The sequence below is a fragment of the Hoplias malabaricus genome, chromosome 16, assembly GCF_029633855.1.
Source record: "Hoplias malabaricus isolate fHopMal1 chromosome 16, fHopMal1.hap1, whole genome shotgun sequence".
NCBI classification, from domain to species: domain Eukaryota; kingdom Metazoa; phylum Chordata; class Actinopteri; order Characiformes; family Erythrinidae; genus Hoplias; species Hoplias malabaricus.
In genome coordinates, this window is record NC_089815.1 from 7,200,102 (window position 1) to 7,223,706 (window position 23,605).

General features: G+C 35.6%; 2 protein-coding genes across 4 annotated transcripts; both read left to right on the forward strand.

Annotated features, from left to right (window-relative positions):
• The first annotated feature begins 2,193 nt into the window (after positions 1-2,193).
• Positions 2,194-10,845, forward strand: bco1l (beta-carotene oxygenase 1, like). 2 transcript variants are annotated; one of them, XM_066647285.1, is made up of 11 exons: positions 2,194-2,462; positions 4,232-4,364; positions 4,974-5,103; positions 5,184-5,331; positions 5,432-5,579; positions 6,362-6,579; positions 7,206-7,469; positions 7,688-7,793; positions 7,985-8,079; positions 9,300-9,411; positions 9,930-10,845. In XM_066647285.1, exons 2-11 carry the CDS (start codon positions 4,271-4,273, stop codon positions 10,082-10,084), a joined length of 1,470 nt encoding a protein of 489 aa, XP_066503382.1. In that variant the 5' UTR covers positions 2,194-2,462; positions 4,232-4,270; the 3' UTR covers positions 10,085-10,845. The 2 variants fall into 2 exon arrangements, with proteins under 2 accessions (XP_066503382.1, XP_066503381.1); XM_066647284.1 differs by having other exon boundaries at positions 4,232-4,360.
• A 4,266-nt stretch (positions 10,846-15,111) lies between these two features.
• Positions 15,112-23,484, forward strand: bco1 (beta-carotene oxygenase 1). Of its 2 annotated transcripts, none has more exons than XM_066647401.1 (11): positions 15,112-15,163; positions 16,761-16,889; positions 17,552-17,681; positions 18,314-18,461; positions 19,497-19,644; positions 19,745-19,965; positions 20,473-20,730; positions 20,820-20,922; positions 21,023-21,114; positions 21,591-21,702; positions 22,314-23,484. In XM_066647401.1, exons 2-11 carry the CDS (start codon positions 16,856-16,858, stop codon positions 22,466-22,468), a joined length of 1,401 nt encoding a protein of 466 aa, XP_066503498.1. In that variant the 5' UTR covers positions 15,112-15,163; positions 16,761-16,855; the 3' UTR covers positions 22,469-23,484. The 2 variants fall into 2 exon arrangements, with proteins under 2 accessions (XP_066503498.1, XP_066503497.1); XM_066647400.1 differs by lacking the exon at positions 15,112-15,163 and adding an exon at positions 15,345-15,495.
• The last annotated feature ends 121 nt before the right edge of the window (positions 23,485-23,605 follow it).

Below are 23,605 nucleotides of genomic sequence, written 5' to 3' on the forward strand. Positions count from 1 at the left end.
AAACAAACAGATAATTTAGTATTAAGTATTGATAGTTATTATATTTTGCCAGAGTTGGAGTTTCATAAATGTTTGTTATCTTAACACCTGATATCCTTGTTAAGACAATTATGAATATTGTTTGCATAGCATTTACAGAGAGATAAGTGATAACTTATCTAGAGTTTCTCAACCTTCTACAGTAAAATATTTGACATGACGATTGTGTCAATTGTTTGTCTGTTAGTAGAGTTTTTCTTTATTTTCTAAGGTCAGCAAAATGCACTAAGTAGATGGTGTTACAGGACACAACCTGTGACACATGAATAGGGCAAAGAAAAAAATATATCATGAACAAACAGTATGTGCTGAATAGAAACAATAACTACTTCTTGTCTTGTCATTTAGCCATAGTGCTCAACATTTTGACTGATATATGTAGCATTTTATTAAACCATCATTTACTAAATGTCGTAGGTTCTGATCATTAATTGAACTAATGGTTGTGTGTTTCAATTTTATACCTGGAATATTACGCTAAATTGATTACACTTAATGGCCACTTTATTAGAACCTCTAATACACATGTCCAAGTTGCTGATGTAGTTGTAGACTGTAGCCCATTTGTTGTCAACAAACTTGTGAGAGAGAAATTGACCAATGACGGGACAGGTAGAGGGATGAGTGACAAACACAGACTACACTCTGAAACTCTACACCTATATAATGGGCCTAGTACGTATGTAAACATCTTAAATTGGTCACTGATTGGAAGTGAAAAGTGTGTGTTTCTAATAAAGTGAATGGTGAGTAAGTGCATGTTTATCAAAATTTATACTGGTTAAGGATGATTTAGCACATGCTGAAGTACTGCTGAAAAAACTCTGTCAGTAGTATCCTCTTATGCAATCAACAGAATCTGAAACATTTCCAGAATGTTGAAAACTTCTTAAAACAAATATTCTTCCCCACTCTAGTGTTGCTGTAAAAATGTACTTTGGAATGTTGTCCTGTGGATTATTTGGATTCTTTTTAACACATCTGGTGAGTATTTATGCCATTTTCATATTAAAGTGTTGTTTTCCCTATATTTACTTTGTCTATATTGGCTGCTATATTTTTAATGTATTATTATTATTACTTTTTTATGTAAATTATCAAGTAAAACTATTACTACTAGAGTTGTTTTGGTTTTTAATATACAGTTACACTGAGTAATTTGTACAAAGGGAATAAAGTAACACATTTTTAAAATAGTGCTTTACATATAATGTGTGCCCACAAAATTTTGAAAACAATTTCTATCACAGTAGCTAATACAATATGACAGATGCACACAGCTTAGATTTTAGTGAGATTTAAATAAAATGTATAATTAATCAAAGAACATCAAAAATAAGATAACATTAAGAGATAAAAACTCTTTGATAAATACTGACCGCTTAAGTTATACATCAAGGAGTTGATAAATACACACATTACTCAAACGTTGAGGAAAAGAGTCATATGCAGGAAAAATGAAATACACAACTAAGAACAGGTGTGAATCCCAGATTCTCAGGAATTATTATAGACTACATGTTATGCAGCACAGTCATGCCTAATAACTAACATGTGATATGGCTTTGCAGCCCCTTAAGAAGCTTAAAAATAATTTTTTTTAGACTAGGGTACAGACTGAGGATTGAATAATGAAGTCATTTATGCTGATATTTGGGACTAATGTTAACAAAATAATAAGGTGTGTAGATAGTGATGCACTTACTGTTTAGCCACTGACAATTCGGGCTAATATGGTTTCTTTTAAATTGTACACAAAATAGCACATTTCTACAAAGTTGAAGTTTAGTATTTTTGTGTAGTATTTCAGTTTTGAGCACTCTCATAGTTGTAAAAAAAATTCAGGTATTTGTCAGCATAAATAATAAATATAGTATAATTTTTTCTTTAGAGTCCCTCCTTCATTTCCATGTGATTTTTCCGCATTAAAGGAAAATTTATATATTAAAAAACCCACCACTAATATTTTTATCAGCCAGGTTAACAGATTAATTAAAGAAGAATATCGAATTCGGGTGAGTTACCTCAGAACTAAAGCTCTCAAATTCAACATTATTGTTTCTATTTTTGTCAGCCACCTGTAGAAGTAGGCCACAGCTACACAGACCCCATAAAGGGTTATTGGACCGGTTCAGTGTCCCATTCAGACTTGCCACACCTCCATTCCCATTCCACTCCCACTGGCACTAACAGGCTATTAAAGTGTACAATATGGAGGACTCTAGTTGTATAACTCGAACGTGTGGTTGCGTACAGCCGTAGGGTCGATGAGATAACAGCAAAGTCTACGGTGAAGGAGATAAACTGAGGTAAAGCTGGTATTCCTTCACAGGCGACCATGGCAGAACCCACGAAAGACATCGAATCAGCTTTCTGCAGGAGCGGCCGTGAGACCCCGGAGCCCATCGCCGCAGAGATTACAGGTGGGCGGCAAGGAGCAAATAACTCTTTCATTATCACAGATTCAGTGCTTTGCTTTTAAATTCTAACAACGGGTTGTGCTTTACATGAATGTAACGTTTATTTCTAAGTTTTCCCGCCTTGTGCACGCGTATATCTGCGCAAACGTTAGACAGACAACTACTACTAAACTAATGCTCTACTTAAACGCCAGTAAACACGTTGCCATAACGTTTTAATATATTGGAATTTTAATATTAACCCTACTGGATGTTATTTTAATTTGACTAATTAATACTGGTGACACGGAGGAATATGTTGATTTATCTAATATATTAATTTAAAACAACAAATATCAAAAATGAATATCCTTCAAATGTTTTCCTATTAAACGTTGTTGTTTTGGCTGATGTGAGAAATAATCCCCAGCGCCTGTGTTTATTTGATGTGAATCGTTTTTAGTGAATCACATAAATTGGCTCAGGTCATAATAAAGAGTCGACTCTTTCAGCAACACTTTGATATGGTAGCTTGTATTGTTTTCTTTTCCGAGTATTTAACCGGGTTAGCAGTAAGCTTGACAATATCAATTATTTAATTTTCACTTTATACATCTATCCACTTTTTTAACTAGCAAATAAATGCTTTTTTTCTAGTTTTTGATATAAAATGTCAGATAAGCCTAGAAACAAATGATCAAACCCATAAAATCTCTTCTCATCACTTTCACCTTTCAGTATGCCCACATCTATCAATATGCTACTAGTCTCCACCTGTATCTTCACTTACCTCTCTTCCACTCGTCTGCAGCTTGAAAGCCTTAAAGTTCTAAGAAACCCTGATTGTATATATTTGTGTTTTAGAGACTGTCTTTTGTACACTATAGTTTCAAAGTGGAAATGGTCAGCCATGCTCAGCATCACTTCTTTTTTCTCTCGTGATATTGATATACTTTTGATAATTTAGCATATAACATATTAAAATAAGCATATACAAATAATTGCAAAGATATTGAATGGGGATCTGTCACTCCAGAGAAGGCATTTTCACTGCTCCGCAGCCCAGTGCTATGGAGTCTTTATAGTCCTCTAGCTGGCACATGGCTTTGAGCATAGTTACATGCGTTCCATTTAATTTCCTGCTTTTCTCTGGAGGTAACAAGCAGTGCATGTGCATGTTTTAATGTCTGTGTTCAAGATGATTGCACCTACAGCTGTCATATATTAGTAAACATTTATCTAAACAGAACAACAGTGCATTGTTTTGAGTAAATGTAGAATATAATCACTAATACAGTTGATAGATGACATACTGCCACAGATAATAAAAAAAAGTACTCTACAATGCAGAGTTTATGACATACAATTCAGCTGTGCACTCTGTACAGCTTATTACATTCTTTCATTGGGTCACTTAGGGTTGGTCTGGGGGAAAACAAGAGTAAACAATTGGCATGGCTGTCTGAGAGCTGTATTATCAGAGATATGGAAATGCCAATGCAGCTTTAACACTCTTCAAGCCACAGTTATTATTAAGTGAATATTAGCTTTTGGGTGTTTCTTTTGTTGCTGTCTTCTAAAAATGAAGTGTTTACCAAGAATTTGATTGAAACATACTGAGTGTTTAATGTGTCAACATAATAATTAATAATTTTATTGAGAAGTTTAGGTACCAGGATGTGTTTGCTGCTAGCTTTTATAGATTTCGTTTTTGTGTTGAATTATGTTCTAGTTTTATTTCTGTCAAGGATTTAGGGTCGGTGCATAAATACTGAAACTTTTTTTCTTTCTAGGCACTATTCCATCATGGCTTCAGGGCACACTTTTGCGCAATGGACCTGGCCTCTTCTCAGTGGGAGAGACATCTTATGAACACTGGTTTGATGGAATGTCCCTCATTCACAGTTTCACTTTCAAGGATGGTAGGTAGGCTATAAAGAAAGAGACCACTTTCACAGTCATGGAATTCTCTGGCACTGCACATTTGAAGGTTTTCTTCATTTTAATACACTTGTTTTCATGAGTCGACATATTGTAATGTGAAATTAAGGAAAACGCTGAACTGCAGTTGTATAAATCAAGGACAACACTAAACTGTCTGGTGTGTTGGCCTTAAGAACTGACTTGGTCTGGTGCTCACCAGATTTGTGTTTTAACTTTTATGTCCAGCTAAGTTTTCGCCACAAGAAAACCCCTATCTGGCCATTAATTAAACCCATAAAACCTCTGTTCATTAAAATGACTTATCCCCAATCCCTTAGTAATGTTTTATGTTATCCTTTTTTGCTGAATCTTCCTGTTGATTGCTTTCCTGTTGCTTAAAGATCTAACATTTTATATTATTCTTTTTTTTCTAGATTAATTGTGTCACTGACACTAAAGAATAATTGCTAACAAACGTCAGTTCTTGTGCTGCTGAATACTAAGTTCCATATTAGTTCTAGAGGGAACTTATCATATCCTGAAATCTTTGGGGAGGATTGATAATGTCACTGAAATATTAATATGTCTGGTGATGTCTCTTTGTTTTGTCAGGTAAAGTGCACTACAGAAGCAAGTTTCTGAAGAGTGAAACATACAAAAAGAATATTGCTGCCAACAGGATTGTGGTAACAGAATTTGGGACCATCGCCTTCCCTGATCCCTGCAAGAACATATTCTCAAAGTAATCCCTTACATTCAGATCTGTTTTATGTTTGTTTTACACTTTTTTTTTTGACCGAAATTTATTAAAACACATTACAGGGCCTTCACCTACCTTCTCAACACCATCCCAAATTTCACTGACAATAATATTGTGAACATAATACGATACGGAGAAGATTACTATGCATCATCAGAAATAAACTACATCAATGAGATTAATACATCGACTCTTGAAACTGTTAGAAGAGTGAGTTCACTTCATTCAAATAGATTTTTCAGGATATTTTTAAAATATCCAGTGTGTAATTATGTGTTATGATGGATATTCTGGTTTGTGACTGTTTCAGGTTAATTACAGGAATCACATTGCACTGAATTTAGCTACAGCACACCCCCACTATGATGAAGAGGGAAACACCTACAACATGGGTACATCTATTATGGGATTGACCGGTCCCAAATATGTGATCTTCAAGGTTCCAGCCAGTGCAGCAGGTATAAAGGACAAGGGAAGTACAGGGTGAGTCAAAGGTCACAGCACACCATTTTATTTTCAGAAATGATATGGAAAATGACATAAATGAATACCCCTGCAAGTAATGGGTGAGGCTTTTAGGCTAGATCCGGAACATGGCTGCCGTATTGAAAGCCGCCATATTGGGTCAAGGACACGTTTTTCCAATAGGAAAATGATCATGTAGCATATTAGAGAAGACCAGAATTGTCTCAGAAGCTGATCAGATTTGCAATATCTCTTGTGGTGCAAGAGTTATCAGCACAGAAATTCAAATCTTTTGTTGTTTGTTACAGGCTCGACGAGACCCTAAATGCTAAGCACTACCTGACAATGCAACAGGGAACAGTGTTCCCATCCATTCTGACTGAAGATGGTGCTGGTCAAGTCTGTAACAAGCCTGAAATGAGCCTGTAATGAATAACAAAAGTTTAGAAATTTCTGAATTCATAACTTTTGAACCACAAAATATATTGCAAATCACCTATTGCTGGTTGGGGTATTCATATATGTCATTTATCCTTTTGTTTCTGAAATAGTAGGGTGTCCTGTGACTTTTGACTCACCCTGTAGAGACATTTGGAAGGGCAAAACATATCATCACAACAAAGAGGGTCAAAACATAGGCATGCAAAAATAGCAAAGTCAAATCCAGTATCAAACCAAGCAACAAATCAATATACAAAGCAGCATGTGACATCAAAACAAAATAGGGAAACACAAATAAGAAACACAATATAGGAAATGTATGTACTCCCTGCAGATAAAGAGAAGAATCCTCCTCTGAAGAATCTTAAAGAGATTTGTTCCATTCCTGTCCGATCCAGCCTCTATCCCAGCTACTTCCACAGCTTCGGGATGACCGAGAACTACATTGTCTTTGTGGAACAAGCCTTCAAGCTAGACATTATCAGACTGGCCACGGCTTACTTCAGAGGAGAAACCTGGGGCAAGTGCCTCAAATATGACCAAGATGACGTTGTAAGCAAACTTTGATTTATATATTTGTTTTATATTTACTCAACTGTACTTTTCAGGAGACATATGCTTGGTGCTGCAGTGGTGCCCTCAAAGGTGTTTTGTCAGAATATTTAATTAAGGAACACAGTTGTACTGTAACCTATGAAACATCCTAATTACAGATGGTATTCCACTTTTAATTTAATGCAAATTTAAATTTTTTTTGCATATATTAAATTGAGCATTGAACTGAACACTCGCTGTAACTGTTAAGATGATTATAACATTAAGATGCTTTTGGGAAAATGAGTCGCGTATTTATTTATATAAACTACAGAGCTTTAAAATGACCTGTATTTTATTGAAGCCAAAGTGGCCTGTCATGTTTAACTAGTCTATTACCACTCATGAACAAACTGCACATCACACTACACAATGCAAGTATGTGATATTTCAGGGTAGAATTGTTTGTCTCTATTTTCCCCCAATATCCAGTTACTGGACAGATATTGAGGACATCATAATTAAAGACCATATTGAAACTTTGAGGTTACATTTCACACTGCATTTTTTGTATTAAGTATTTGTATTTATATTTAGATTCACTTGCAGTTTGGCCTAATCCCAGTTTCTCTGCTGCCTCATAGACGCTATTCCACCTGATCGACAGAAAGACAGGGAAGGCTGTAAGCACTAAGTTCTATGGCGATGCATTTGTGGTATTCCATCACATCAACGCCTATGAGGATAACGGACATGTAGTGTTTGACTTGATCACTCATAAAGACAGCAGCCTGTATGACATGTTTTACATGGAGAACCTGAGGCAGGACATTCTGAGAGGAACCAGTAAGATTGCTCCTTCACCGCTCAGTCAGAGATTCGTCATTCCTATCAACGCTGACCTCAAGGTTAATGCTGAAAATACGATTGTGTTTTTCCTTCATTATTCATACCACATATGTGTGATAATAATGAAATTGTATAACGCTTTATTGGTCACAGTAAATACTGGTTATTGGTTAACAGTAAATACAATCACCTGTGTGAAATAAGTAAAAGGTGTGGACACAAATAAAAGTAGTAGACTGTGTATGATTTGAGGTTGTGAACCTCTGCTGCTTTATAGGAAGTTCCAACTGGCACCAACCTTGTGAAGTTGGAGGACACATCTGCCACAGCTGTGCTGCAGAAGGATGGCTCCCTCTACCTCACTCCTGACACACTGTTTGAGGGTAAGGCCACAAATTCTTCACTAGGACACAGTCAGATTCCTAGAAACTGTTTTTTTACTTTTCATGCTTTTGATGTTTTACATTTCCATTTAAATCAGTGGCAACACTTTCAGCTCTTTCAAATTAAATAATCATATTTTTACTGTGTGAATACATTTTTTACAGTACATTGTAATCTGACCTCTTTACAGGTGTGGAGTTACCTGGGGTTAACTACAAATACAACACAATGAAATACAGATACTTCTATGGTTCTAAGATGGAGTGGTCACCAAAGATAACTAAGGTATCATCCACTCTAGAACATAGATCCCTTGAATCCTTTAAATTTTATAAATATAAAAAGTTTCAGGTACTGTTTACTTCATATTCTGTACAGTCCATATCTATATATGGTATATCCATATATAAACCAAGAGTCTGTTATGTATTGTCACATATACTCAGCTTAAAATAAATTAATATGGTGGATTATATAGTTGAACAGAGAAATATATTTGCCATTAACAAAGTGGTAAATTTGCTTTGTTGGTTTTTTCTAATAAAAAATAGTGTCTCGTTTTGCTCTATTTTGCAAAAAAAATTTATGTAATACTTTTTAAAGGCTTAAAAATCTCTATAGGAACCTACTGGAACTAGCTTGTGACTCACATGTTTACCCACCAACTCCTGTTTAACAAAATGCTTCACAAAGGGGAGCTATTCACTGCTTTTCAGTGTATTGGCATTAGTGGCACCATCTGACATTGTTAGTTCATATATCCACACAACTATCATGTGGAAATTGCAGAAGGAATTAAGAAATACCACTTCCGTATTGAGAAGTCTGAGCAGAACCGCGTTACTAAACCAAACAAAGTGCTTACAAAAACAGAAATATATCACATTCATTGAACTTTATAACAGTAACTAATTATTTGAGTCACACTGTTTTTCACATGTCGCTGATGGAGCAAATCCTTACATCTCCAAAATAGCAACGTTTCAGGAGAACTAAAGTTCATAACTTTAATAAACATTAATACAACAACTTTTGTCCATTTATTATGCATATTTGCACAAAATGTAAAGACTTTTTCAAATATTGTGTGGTGTTCCATGTGCGGTGACTCAATACATATTAGGATTATATTTAAACAATACAACCATAGTAATTTATTTGAAATATTTGTGTTTAATATTTGCCATTTACCTCTGCTAGATCATACAATTTTTTTGTTATAAAAAGTGATTAAAAAAGACAGGTCACAATTGGAGTAAATATTATCTTTAACAAATAAAGATAAATCAAGATTTTCTTTACTACAGATGTTTTGAATAGAGGTCCCACACATGAACAAGACACAACAATGGTTAAACAATGTACAAAAATAAAAAAATAAAAAGATAGAGATAAGTTGTGTAGTGACATCAACAATAATCAACATGAAAGGGACAGATAAACATCATACAATTTTATAATCTAAAAACCAGTCTGAATGCATTTTGACACTGAAATTATTGCAGATTACAAAACTGGACATAGTTACCAGGACATACATGGAATGGACCGAAGAGGACTGTTACCCGTCTGAGCCAGTATTTGTGGCGTCCCCAGATGCTGTGGATGAGGATGATGGTGAAAAGTTTTCACTTAAATTCAGCACAAATACACGTTTCAATATGTTTGCAGATTAGCCGCTGTATGTCGAAAGTATCTGGACACAACTTGTTCTGAAATTGTGAATATTTAAGGCACACCCTTGTTGAAAGAGTTGTCAGTTTTATAAACATAATAGTTTGTAGAAAGAACTATAATACAGAAATATTTTGAAATAAAGTAAAAATGTAAAAAGCAAAATCAAATATTTCTGTGATGATTTGGTGTGTTGTTTTGTTCCACACTGTAAAAATCCTTTCAATTCTACCAGTAAAGTGTTGTTATTTTATAATAAATATATTATTCTAGTTTACAGCATTTTACTGTAATACTATAAACAAATATCAGCTCCCAAAATACAACAACATACGTCAGTTTTAGAAGAATATTAGAAGTATTATACATAAGCAAAACGTTTACTGTAATATATTGTAACACTACAGCTATTAGGAGAATATAAAGTATTTAAAAATTGTCTTTTCCATTTTGTCTTCCAGGTGTTATTTTGTCATCTGTGGTGTCTCTCAATCTCAAAAAGCCCCCATTCATGCTAGTTCTGGATGCGAAGACATTTAAAGAGATTGCTCGTGCCTCTATTAATGCCTCTGTTCACTTGGACCTGCATGGACTTTTCATTCATGACAAGTCTTAACTGAAACATCCACCAGGGGGTATCCTCGAACCAACTAAGCTAGTTATGCTATACATACCCAATATCTAAATCAAGAAAAACAAACTATATACAGTATATGGAGAAACAAAGGGCACAAAGTGTAATATACAATACACAGTTCATTTTAATTTATATTTCAATACTCTTATTTATAATGTAGTACAATAGAGCAAGTTCAAATCAGAAATACAAGCTCTTTTAAAACTGTTTGTGAAAATTTAACTTTAAACAATGTTCCGTTTATATTAGATGTATTCAAATTTTGCTTATTTAAATGTTTATTAATGTTGACTGAAAAGTCAAAGCTCAAATAAGTCATTTTTCTCATTTTCACCTGATCATTCTTCTAAATCCTAACAACAATCCATATTTATTGCAAGACATTGTCCTGTTATACAGTACGTCATTCTAAATGTGATATGACAGTGTTAATCATTTACAGAATTTTATATTAAATGTAAAATGTAAATATCAGAGTGCATTATGAATCGGAATGTAGTCTATTGAGGATAGAAGTTAATGAACACTCCTTGAATGGTATAAGTTTGTAATACAGAGAAGGTCGTTTCCAGAAATGTATTTCTTATTTTCTTCAAGTGCAGTATTTTTCATGTTATATTTTGTATGTCTTAAAAGTGTATATAACATAGATTATTTCAGATTGACCTGTATTCTGTTTTTTAAATGCTTTATAAATCTGCCTGATGATATATTTTGTGATTCCCGAGGTTAAGTTAATTGTGTACAGTTTTGTTTATTAAATATATTTGTGAATTTTAATTATCAAAATAAACATGTAATATAAAGTTGACTAAATAAAATTTTGCTGCATGCTGCTCTTCTCGCTGAATATCGTACACCACACTACAGTGAAACAAGGTATGCTGATTTTAATGATACACAATATATTTCTGAAAGTGTCCAGTCCCCTCCAAATAAGTAGATTCAAGTGTGAATATGTTCACACAATGTTTTATAAAAAAGCACTCTTTAGAGTGTGGGAGTCTAAATGGTAGTGGGGCAGCGTAAGGTCAAATTGACAGATGCTAAGCATTGGCTAGAAGGCCCTCAAGGTTCTCAATTTTGCTATATTATGTATTAACAAATGAAAAAATACAGGCAGATGGTAGAATTTTCTAGTTCACATCTGGGACCACACACACACACCACACTATTCATGCATAATTTACATAGGATCAGTTTGTCACAGCAATGTAGAACTTTCCATGCTTGAACATTACAGCAGTAACATGCACTTACACCTTAATATATGAGTTCTCAATCTAAAACTGGCAGCCCCGTGTTTATTTTCCTTATTCCTAATGTTAAAAAAAAAAGTAAATAAGAGTAGAGGAAGTACAAAATGTGCATAGTGTGAAGTTGCTTGATGGAAACCCCAGTCCTAGGTCTTATTATCAAGTACTTACATAGGCATAAATGTAAACTGGCTTAACTGAGTTATACTTAAAAAAATTAGACCTTGGCTCCTAAATTCTCTTGGACTTGGTTACTGGAAAAACATGAGTTTGATCCCTGGTGATGCCTTGACTATTCAAGGCTGGGAGTTCAAATTGAATAAATTGTCCTGGCTCTCTGGGTGGGTAGGAATGGCTGCCTTCTACCGCTACCACTCAGAACAATGTGAGTACAACAAAACTGGGCTGTTAGTGCTTTCCTCTAAGCAAGCTGTATATGCCAAATGTAGCTGGTTTCACAGGGAGCATTAACTCTTCCATTAGCATCATGTGATTTGTGACAGGCTGTCACTGATCTCCACATTTACGTTCACTGTATTATGGAGCTGCACTTCAAGGTCCACTGCTGTTAGTATGGTGTTCTATAGGTTTTAGCATAATTAGTGACGTTATCAAGTCCCTGTTCCTCTTCTCAGAAATATGACATATATTTACAGCTCACCTTATTCAGAAAAGACCAATCAGCCTGGTGTTTACTATCAATGGATTAGGGCTGTTATGTGTAAAGACTTTTGAACAATAAAACAAAGTCTACGGGCAATGTCCACTGTTCATCACACTGGTTATTGCATCACTGTTTAAAATTAGATAAGGCCCATATCACTGCAGAGTCCTTCACACATTTAAAGCTTTTTACAAATGTATTAAATTATTTATTTTATACTGAAAAAAAAAGCATTCAGGACCATTTCTATGTTCATGATTACAAATAAACCTCACAAATTCTATGAATAAATTTTATGGCTGAAATTGTCATCTGAATGAAGATCAAGTTTAAAAATGGCTTGTAAAAGGCATCAATTGTGTAAAATAATGTGTTTTGCATCTAAAATCATACCAGAATAGGTTCAAGGTTAAAGGAAAACTGGCTACATTACCTGGATGTGGAGAAAGAAAGTCAAATTTTGATTGCAAAAGACCTGCAGAAATATTTGCTGGCAGCAGGCACCGCAGGCACACTGAATATCTCCATGCCTCAAAAGCACGAAAAGTCAACTCCAGTATTCTCAAAATCATATGAATACCCCACAGAGCTTATGTGACTTTGTTGTGTTGAGCAATGTAACAAACCCTAAACTTGTTTGGCCTATGTATCTACAGTATGCAGGGCTGCTAACAGTTGAGGTGATCCTGGAGTGTGAGAATTACAGGGAGGAACCAATATTGCAACATAAAATAATCTTTATACATCCTCAGACAGAAAATGTACATCATTTGATTCAAAGACTCCTACAGTCATTGTAAAGAGAGCATTAAACACCACATTAACTTAACTCCAACTAGTGATGACCAGAGAGTAGGCCCATGCACAACGGCTTAAGAACAAAGAAAGTGTCCGTAGGTGTGAGTGAATGTGTGTGTGTGTCTGTGTTGCCCTGTGACCCTGAATTGGATAAGCGCTTATAGATAATGAATGTCCCCAACGAATGCACCACGCAGTAGCTGAAATCACTCATTATAAGTGGTGAAACATGGCATATGTATTATATGAAAAACTTGTTTAAGCAGTACCATTTACTTAGCCTTGTGACTGAACGACCTTGACAAGCTTAAACTGTCTTGAAAGCTCAGTCTCATCAAGCTATTCAAGTGCACTTTGCTCTGTGGACTAAGGCTTGGTCATGTGCACTCTACGACCTCTGAGAAAGCACTCCAAATGAATAGCCGCATGAGCAACCAGCTTCAAGAACAGATGGATTTGCAAACTCAGTATATATGGACATCATATACTATTCCAGTAATAAATGTATAAGAGTAAAACTATTAAGATTAGAAAAGATTAGGCAATATGTTATCATGTCAGTTTAAGGAACTAGAGAGGCCGCAGCCTGCTCAGATTCATGCTATGAAGACCATTGCTGCAGTTTTTGTAGTTGTCTTTATACATATATAAGACGTTTCTTGGGACACCAACCAAATGTGCCCCAGTTTTCTTATAGAAACTTCCCCTTGAACTGTATCCCTGCTTTTGTTCAAGAAATGGGAGCAGATTTTGCACACTTTCTATGACTAATTATTGCTGAAAGTCCCAGTGGAATATCCCTTGTGTATGAAACACTCAAAGAAGCCTTTAGAAGCTTTAAAAGCCCCAGGACAGGCTGTGTACATCTCAATAATTAAGACTTATTTTCTGCAATTCCACCACGTTTCTTGGTATTAGGTATGTCTGATGTTAAGGGTCATGGAGGATTTGATTTCAAGTAAAATTCACATTTGCTTGAAATTTTGAATGCATTTTGCAATGGTAAAAAGACTGTATACATAAACATGACATGTAAAGAAAACCAAATCTATAAAATCATTTTTTCAAGAAAAAATATTGAGGAAAGAAGGGGAAAATCAAAGGAGAACAAGTTTTAAAAAGGGCAAAAGTAAAGAAAATTGATCATGAGGAAATACTACATTTTTAAGGAGTGTAATACATTTGCATCCTTTATAGAATTATTTTTCTAAAAAAAATATCTATTACATCTTTGTGGCGTTTGTTTTCTTCGTGGACCTGATGTGGCTTAGAGAGAGTCTGTTATTTGGGAAGGTTATCAGAACATGAGATAAGGTCTTGTTTTTGACCAATTCCAATTAAATAAATGGTAGCATGGCCAATGGTAAAAGAACGGTGTTCTCCCAGTTGTAGGACTGGGTGAAAGGTGGCTTTGTAGTGATAAATGGGAAAACACAGCTTTTGACCAGACAGAAAGTGAGTGTTATGGACATCATTTGGAGGAATTTTTGTGGTCATTATTTTTGTTAACAAGTGACGTTGTGTTTACCCAAGTTTCAGATACAAAGCAAGTCTCTATTATAATAGTTCTGCTGTAGAGTAATGAATCAGCAGATCTATGAATATCTGAATTATTTACATTCACTTTGCTTAGAAATAACTATCTCTCCTTTTCTTTCTCTCTCGCTCTCCTGATGATGAGTGTGTGTATAAGGTCACATTATTTTTTCCCCCCATTCCATTAAAGTTAGAGTAAAAGCATTTTTGTTTCATTTTAATTGTCATTTATAAGTTTAATATGTTATACATGTAAAGTACTTTGAAAACCCAATAAACAATTTTAATATAAAAAAATAAGATGATTTTGTTTATGTTTATGGAAATACTTTTTACATCCATACAGCAATCAATAAATCAAATGCTATGGGCCCTATATTTATCCCAGTCACAATACTATCACTGAGCTGTCATATGTGTAGCCAACATTTAACCCATGAATAAAACCTGCTGGCACTTAGCTGGGCTGCTTGTTTGTGTAGTTAACTATACTGTATATTTGCATACGTCGGTGAAAGCCTAAAAGTACCTACCCAGACAAACAGCTTGAACAAAATTACAAAAGAACAGCTCAACAAATTAAATAGCCTACTAATTAACTCGGAACATCAATAAATGAACTGAAGTTTGTATGTCGTTATTCTTCTCTTTTGTTTGCAACGTTCCTGGTCTGAAATAAGAATACTCCCAATTCAACGTTGTGACCAATCACAAAGCAGCACAGAAAAAAATACTCAGCAGTGATTATTAACGGTTTAAATGCAGTTGTGTAAACGGAAGATTCTTCCATATTCCCGAGGACAGGTAAAATAAGCTATAGTAATACATCGTTATTTTCACTTAAACACGAGTCAGTAAAAGCAGTAACGAACTTTTAACCGTTCCTGGTTCAGTGGGTGACTGAATACGGGCGGGAACAACTCGTGAGGGGCGGAGCCACTGGTTTGAACTTATATAACCACAACAGAGTTCTTCGACCCCGCTGTGCAAGTGTTTTTCATCAAGAACGGGAACTTACAAACTGGTGTTTAATGCTTAGGTTACTGGAGTCTTAGGCAACACAAAGAGAGAAATGGTTTATGATTATGGAAAAAACAAAAGTGAGCACCCAGAGCCTGTAAAAGCTGAGGTGAAAGGTAAGAATACACCGCGTTTGTAGACGTGTCTTTACTGTAAATGCCGGTTGAGTTCTCTGTACTGTTGACATAGCTCTTAAACTACAAAAAAAATGTTGATACTTGCCTTTAGTTTGAAGTGATTGAAAGCAGTAATAACAGTATAGTAACTTTCAAGTGTGGGACTGTAGCTAAAATATCTCCTTCAATAACAAATGGAACAGTAAAAAGACAATAATAAACGCTTATTAAAAGAACACAGTTTAACAGAAAAGATGTAAAAGGAAAATATTTCATTAAATATTTCACAGGTTTTACGATTTAGTGCTAATGGATTTTTGTCACATTTGACATACTTATTCATTCATTGCAGCTGTGAAGAGATTAAAATAAAAATCTGTGAAGGAACATTAGCCTCATAGAACCTCATACTGTCCAGGTACACGGCTTGGCTAAAAAAAAAAAGAAAAACACACAAAAATTATACACTCATTCATTTCATCAGCCCCACTCACCATAGAGGTGTAGTCTTGTAATGACATATTTATACAGTCCATCTGTTATACTACATACAATTTCGTGTTCGTCAATGATCAGGACCTCTATGGAGTCACCAAATGGCAGGTATTACTTATGTGTGTGCGATGGTTCTCAGCATCACTGTGACACTGATGTGGTGGTGGCATGCTGCCCAGGTCTGTCACATCAGGTGACATGTTGGCAAGCACCAAGCTGTGTGATTTGGGGAGCAAAGGGGATACCCCACTCACACAGAGAGATTGAGGCCAGTCGTAGGAAGGACAAATGTCTGAGGCATCATTATTCATCACTTGATTTTTCTAGGATAATGCCAACTCACAAACAGCTGGGCAACCCTAGAGCACCTGCCCTGGAGTTTTTAAAAATCGTCAGTGTTCAGAGAATTGTCAGAGAATAGTTCACCAACCAGAAATATCTATCCAAAAGCATCCTGTGGGAGGACTATGGAATGACTAACACAAACTGTGTAGTTATAGTAGATGAGCTACTGTCTATGACTTTACATCTACAATTGGGACCAAAGATGGGTGTGTCTAATAGTGTAATGGATTGAGAAAATTTAAAACGGTGCAGAAGGTTAGAATAAAATGGCAATTGGTTCTTCATTGTTTTCAGTGATATCATTTTTAAGTGGTTGTACTGACATAGTATTTTTTATACAATATATTATGTTTTTATACGTGGAAAAATGTAAATTTTGAATAAGTAAATGCAATGCAACTTTGAATCTGTTGATTGTTTGGCAGGCTCTCTCCCTGAATGGCTTGAGGGGACTCTGGTGCGAAATGGCCCTGGCCTTTTCTCAGTGGGAGACACTTCTTATAACCACTGGTTTGATGGAATGGCCCTTATACACAACTTCACCATTAAACATGGTAATTATCTTACATATCATTCTGTGCCCAAGATATTTACGTTAAATAGGCTGACCCTAAAGAGCCTCCGAGTGTTACCAATTTTAAAGTAAGCATTCTGTTATTTTCATGTTAGCCTTTTTTCATTACATAATGCTGTGTGGATACAGATATTCTGACTAATCCCTTAAAATGTATGGAGTGAGCCCACACTTCAGTTACTCGCTCTTATAAATACATACCTTGCACTTTAATATCAGTGTCATTACTTAATAAAATGTCTTAATGGAGCGGTTAGTCTTTTTACCATCAGAAAGTAGCAAATTATATAAAAAGGATTCATAATTGCTCTTACATATTTTCTATAAAGTGCAGCTGAAATGAGACGAAGAATCAAATTGCTTTGTAGTTCCTGAATGAGCCACTTTGTTCTCAATAGAGTGGGCCCCCAGCACAGTGGTATCCATGAATAAATTAGGTACAAAATTTTGAATACGGCCATGCCACATCATATTTAATAAACTGAACAAGGAATTGGAAAGAATTATGTATTAGTTCCTTAAGGTTACTAAATTATTATAATAAGTTCTAACTAAAGTTTATTGAATTTAGTTGATTTAAAGAAGCTGTTTCTTCATTATTTTGCTTTAGTTTTCTATTGATGAATATTTTATAATTTGCAGGAGAAGTTACCTATAGAAGCAAATATCTTAAAGGAGACACCTACAACACCAACATGCAAGCCAACAGAATTGTAGTGTCTGAGATGGGGACTATGGCCTATCCTGATCCATCTAAAAACCTATTCTCCAAGTAAGTTACATTGTCAGTTTATATGGATTGTTTACCCATCTTAAAACTGAAACTTTCACTCTTACAAATCAAATTATGAAGGGTAAAATTTACCAAATACCATCTTATAATTTACATATTTATGTCAGTCCAATGTTTTGGCTTTTCCAGGGGTAAATGTAATTCTAACATAAATCTACCTAACTATATGTACAAGCTATGATAAAGGTTTCTAACTAGTATAACGCGAATCTTTGGCTAAGGAATTAAACCTTAAAGTCAGTTAACTCTTTTAAGTTCACATTTACGTGTTTTTCCAAAACTGATATTATATAAAAATGACCCAGGGAAAATTCTTCTGTTGACATTTGAGGGTATTTTTATCTGTTTGAAGAAGTTTACTTGAGCCAGTGTTTACTACAAATTAAACATTATTTCCTTAAAGTTACATTCATTTTAATTCATGTGATTAGATTGAAAGAAATAAAGATCCATCAGTATATCCTAAAATATCTAACAATAAATAAACAAAACACTATCTTGTCGGATAAAAAACTGCATGATTTTATTTTGGCAGTTAACTGCAAAATGTTTAGGGCACGGAGGCACTTGTAAAACTTGTAACAAACTAATGACCTTCTTATTAATTCCAGAGTGATCACCTTTCTTAACCACACCGTTCCAGACTTTACAGACAACTGTGGTGGTAATATAATACAGTATGGAAATGACTATTATGCCACATCGGAAACCAACTACATTCGGAAAATTGACCCTGTAACGCTAGAGACGCAGGACAAGGTGATGCTTTTATTTTGTAAACTGCAACAAAATAACTTTGGTGGATGATTTTCGTGACAAATTGCCCATCATAGGCTTCTACAGGGATATAATTCCATCCAATCTCAGGCACATAACGGTTAAAATTCCCACAGTTAGTCTTTGAATTACAAATCAGTATTTTGATGTATTCACTGAAATAAAGAACTTAAAACATTATTCAGCTACAGGTATTCAGAGTTGTTACAGGTTTCATGTGTGGACCTATGGCTGGAAAACATTGTGATAGAATCACATTACAGCCCACACCATTCAAATGAAGAAGTGTAATTGTCCCATTCATGAGATACATAAACTCCTCTGCAAAAATGGACCAAGCCAAAATGGCAGTTTTTAATGAGCAAGAATTAAACAAATAGATTTAGCAATTTACAGTGGCAGTTTATCCCTGGTTTCTACAAGGGGAGAGTTCTGTACACGTTGAAACCTTGCTGATAATGTTCTGCAAAGAGAAGAGTCAACATTATTACGCTCTGTTGATGGCTTGAAACAGTCGATGGGATGTTAAACATTTCCAATCTGTTTGTGTTCAGTGTGAGACCAGATATTCCCTATAGGATCTAATCTGAACTCTGACCAGAAGAAAATATGACCTTTATGGGCTTGTTCCCAAAACCTGTTCTCTTCTAGATGGACTTAATATTTGGTTGTTCCTCTTTAGATAATCATTTTCAATAGCAGGAAGCATGATTTTATGCACAATGCTCCTGTACTCCAAAACATCTCTGCAATATTTTGTTTAATATTGGTTGTTAACATAATTAAAAGGTAAATAATGTGGCAATTTGGGCTTGGACCTGAAGTGTACATACTGTTCATTGATTAGAACTTTTTACAGGATGCACAACAGTTAGAGAATTTTGTACTGTATTTTCTTTATAATAGTATGATATTAATTTTACACCCACTCTCTCATGGAAGCTTCTTTTCATCACATTTTACTTCAGAAAGATGCAGTTAAAACTGTTCTAATGATATTTGCTTTTACTTTTAAAGGTGGATTATCAGAAATACATTGCTGTGAACCTTGTTACATCACATCCACATTATGATAAAGAAGGAAACACCTACAACATGGGGACATCGATTGCAGACAAAGGCAAAACAAAATACATGATATTCAAGGTTCCTGCAGCAGGGAAAGGTATGTGCATAGCGGAGGTTTACTGACTCAGAAATTATTATTTGCTCAAGCCATTGTTTACAACTAAAACAGGAGTGTTACTTGTGCTCTAACCATTCAGGTGGCTCTGAAGGGTCTCCAGCCCTAAAGAATGTTGAAACCATCTGCACTGTGCCCTGCCGCTCTCTCCTTACACCGAGTTATTACCACAGCTTTGGCATAACTGAGAATTACCTTGTATTTATTGAGCAGCCCTTGAAGCTGGACATTCTCAAAATGGCTACCGCATACCTGAGGGGAGTCAACTGGGCCAGCTGCTTAAAATTCCATCCTGAGGATGATGTAGGTATTTTTTGATCAGTAATTATTTGTGGCTGTATTTGCATTCAAACATAAAGGTATCGAAAAAATCATTTAAAAGAGTGAATAAAGGAAACATTTTTTTATTTGTGAAGCATATTTCAGTGGATCGTCATTTAAAGGACACACATCTTGTAAAATATGTTTCATTTACTTTATAAAAGAAAGAGAGAGTTTCAGTATGTGGAAGCTTAAGCTGCAAATACAACTTATGTTGAATGACAGGTTTCTACCTACTCTTAAGCAGTATAGCGATGCTCATTTAAATTTTTAAGGAGGGTTTCAAACTGGAAAACTTTTTGAACAAGGCACATAACAGGAAACAATAGAATAGTGATAATATTTTGGTAGATAAAGCCACACAAGCATGAACATTTAAAGCCACACAAAGTTGAAAAAAAAACAGGATTTAGTTTAAAAATAGCATCTTTATTTAGAGCAGTGAGTTTATTCTGATTTTTATTTAATTTGTTTTTATCCCTACAATAGACACTGATTCATCTCATTGATCGAAAGACAAAGAAAGAAGTTGCCATCAAATATTACACTGGGGCAATGGTGGTATACCATCACATCAATGCCTTCGAAGAGGATGGTCATGTTGTGTTTGATGTCATTGCCTATAATGACAACAGCCTGTATGACATGTTCTACCTCAACAAGCTCAAAGAGGAAAACAGAGCTGCGACAAGCAAAAGCTTCTGCAAACCTAAATGCAAGCGATTTGTGCTTCCGCTTGCTGATAAGGTACTTTGCTTGTTCAATTTTTCATTCCTCTAATACCATGAAACCTGAACATAAGTTTTGAGCTGTAATATAGTGGATTTTATGTGTAGGGTGAGGCTGGAGAAGACCTGGTTAAGTTAAAATCCACAACAGCAAGTGCTGTGAAAGAAAAAGATGGGAAAATACTCTGCCAGCCAGAGGTTCTTGCTGATGGTAACATATAATTATAGCTTATTAATTCAAACCAAATTCATACTAATCCTTATTAAGAAACACATTTTAATTTCATCTGATTCTTTTCTGACATTATTAGGTGTGGAACTTCCCAGAATCAATTACAACTACAACGGACAGAAGTACAGATATGTTTACCTGACTGTTGCAGAGATGGTTGAATCCACAAAGGTGAAAAATTAACCCTCACCAACACTTTTATTAAAGGGGAATGAGAAGAGCAGAGTTTTTAGGGAAGATGGTGCTGCCACTTTGAAATATGCTAGGTTTGGATTCTAGAGTTTCTGCCAGGACTTGTAATAGAAATGTTGACTGTGTAGTGGGTAATGGATCCCACTGTCCTATCACTTCATAGTCATTCATATCTGCAGTCTTACCATAGGTATAACTTGGGTATTCAGTTCAAGACTTATCAGCCCAATAATGGTTCATTGATAAATAAACTCCTGAAAAATGTAACCACTCTATTCTGAGGTATAAATAAATAATTTGGGCTTTATAGAGTGTAGCAAAATCACATAATAAATGTGTTTTTTACTACTGACTTCATAATTTCAATACAATATGTATATTTACAGTATTTATTAATACGTAATGGTATGTCAGACAACAGCAAAATGTAATTATTCTGTAAACTTGTTGCGCAGATCATAAAGCTGGATGTTCAGACAAAGCAACAGCTTGAGTGGACCGCAAATAACTGTTTTCCCTCTGAGCCCGTATTTGTTCCCAGGCCAGGGGCAACTGAAGAAGATGATGGTGAGTTATTAAGAATCCAGAAAGGTTAATGTTCATAAACTTAGTTTATCTGCCAAACCCAAGACCCTTTTTGGTCACTACAAGCTGTTGTTAGAGTGACCACAATCTAAATTCAAGCAATTATACCAGTATATGAGTACAAATCCATCACTATTTACTTATGAATTCATTCATTATCTGTAAGCGTTTATCCAGTTCAGGGTCGCGGTGGGTCCAGAGCCTACCTGGAATCATTGGGCGCAAGGCAGGAATACACCCTGGAGGGGGCGCCAGTCCTTCACAGGGCAACACAGGCACAGACACATTCATTCACACACTCACACCTACGGACACTTTTGAGCCGCCAATCCACCTACCAACGTGTGTTTTTGGACTGTGGGAGGAAACCCACGCGGACACAGGGAGAACACACCAACTCCTCACAGACAGTCACCCGGAGCAGGTATCGAACCCACAACTTCCAGGCCCCTGGAGCTGTGTGACTGCGACACTACCTGCTGCTGTACTTTATTAAATGTAGTTTTAAATACCCACCTCTGATAGATCCATATTTATACAAGGCAATATTTTGTAACTGGACTTTGTTTTTGTTTTTTGCTGTTCTTGTTTAGGTGTAATCCTGACTTCAGTGATAAACAGCAATCCTGGCGAGTCTGACTTTCTTCTGGTGCTTGATGGAAAGTCCTTTAAAGAAGTGGCAAAGGTTTATGTCGGTGTAGAGCTGCACATTGACATGCATGGCTACTTCATAGCACAAAACGATTAAATATTAGACTATCTGGTAGCAGATATGCAGAATTATTTCCAGCTCTTGGAGATTTGGACTTGGACAAAATTATTGAAGTAGGAAGGGATCAAAATGGAGGTTCTGATCTGCTTGAAGAGCAACAGACTGACTGTTTACAGCCATGAAAATATACTGTGGTGATTTCAAATGTATGCCTTTTGTTTTAACAGTCGTTTTTATTTCAGTGCATTTCCATTTGCAGCTTATTGCACAGGACAAATCACAAACATTTAAATGGGGAGACTGAAGTTTCTTTAGTACAGTTTACAGACTCTTTATCCTCCAAAACTGAGACACTTCCTGTCCACCACGTCTTGTTCTCTTTTGATTCTTGCCTGAATGCTCCAAATCAAAATGCCAAAGGGACCTCTAGAGCAGTTCCATCAAAGTATCAGTATTACTTGTTTTAAGAAGTAACATATTCAAAAAACTCCATCCATTCCATCCATTATCTGTAACTGCTTATCCACTTCAGGGTCGTGGTGGGTCCAGAGCCTACCTGGAATCACTAGGCGCAAGGCAGGAATACACCCTGGGGGGGGGCGCCAGTCACGGTCACTTTTGAGTCGCCAATCCACCTACCAACGTGTGTTTTTGGACTGTGGGAGGAACCCGGAGCACCCGGAGGAAACCCACGCGGACACGGGGAGAACACACCAAACTCCTCACAGACAGTCACCCGGAGCGGGAATTGAACCCACAACCTCCAGGTCCCTGGAGCTGTGTGACTGTGACACTACCTGCTGCACCTATATGCTCTATTATGATTAGGATCTTTATTAATTTGTACTGTACATATTTAAAATGTAATACGCTGATTTGGCAACTGATTAAAACAGATTTTTTGTGTGTGATTGAAGGAAAAATATAGCTCTATAGATTGGGAACTGTTTAAAGTGATGGGACAATGGAAGCCATATTCCAATATCTAAATTCTAAATGTTTTGTAAGATAAAAAATCTCTCTTTCTTCTTTGTGATGTGTAAAAATTTATGTAAACCTTTCTGTTTGTTTATTAAGTTTTTTTTAATATAATAAACATGTACTAATACAGCTGCGCAGATGTAACTTTCTTGAAACCCAACACCTATCCACTTTCTCTAACCAGCCCGTCCT

Bases quoted from the DNA above. Each gene is read 5' to 3' on its own strand.
- bco1 (XM_066647400.1), top strand. From the start codon at position 15,432: ATGGTTTATGATTATGGAAAAAACAAAAGTGAGCACCCAGAGCCTGTA. The intron at 15,496-16,760 runs GTAAGAATACAC...ATTGTTTGGCAG, and splicing joins TGTAAAAGCTGAGGTGAAAG to GCTCTCTCCCTGAATGGCTT. The intron at 16,890-17,551 runs GTAATTATCTTA...TATAATTTGCAG, and splicing joins CAACTTCACCATTAAACATG to GAGAAGTTACCTATAGAAGC.
- bco1l (XM_066647284.1), top strand. From the start codon at position 2,378: ATGGCAGAACCCACGAAAGACATCGAATCAGCTTTCTGCAGGAGCGGC. The intron at 5,580-6,361 runs GTATAAAGGACA...TACTCCCTGCAG, and splicing joins GGTTCCAGCCAGTGCAGCAG to ATAAAGAGAAGAATCCTCCT. The intron at 8,080-9,299 runs GTATCATCCACT...AAATTATTGCAG, and splicing joins GGTCACCAAAGATAACTAAG to ATTACAAAACTGGACATAGT.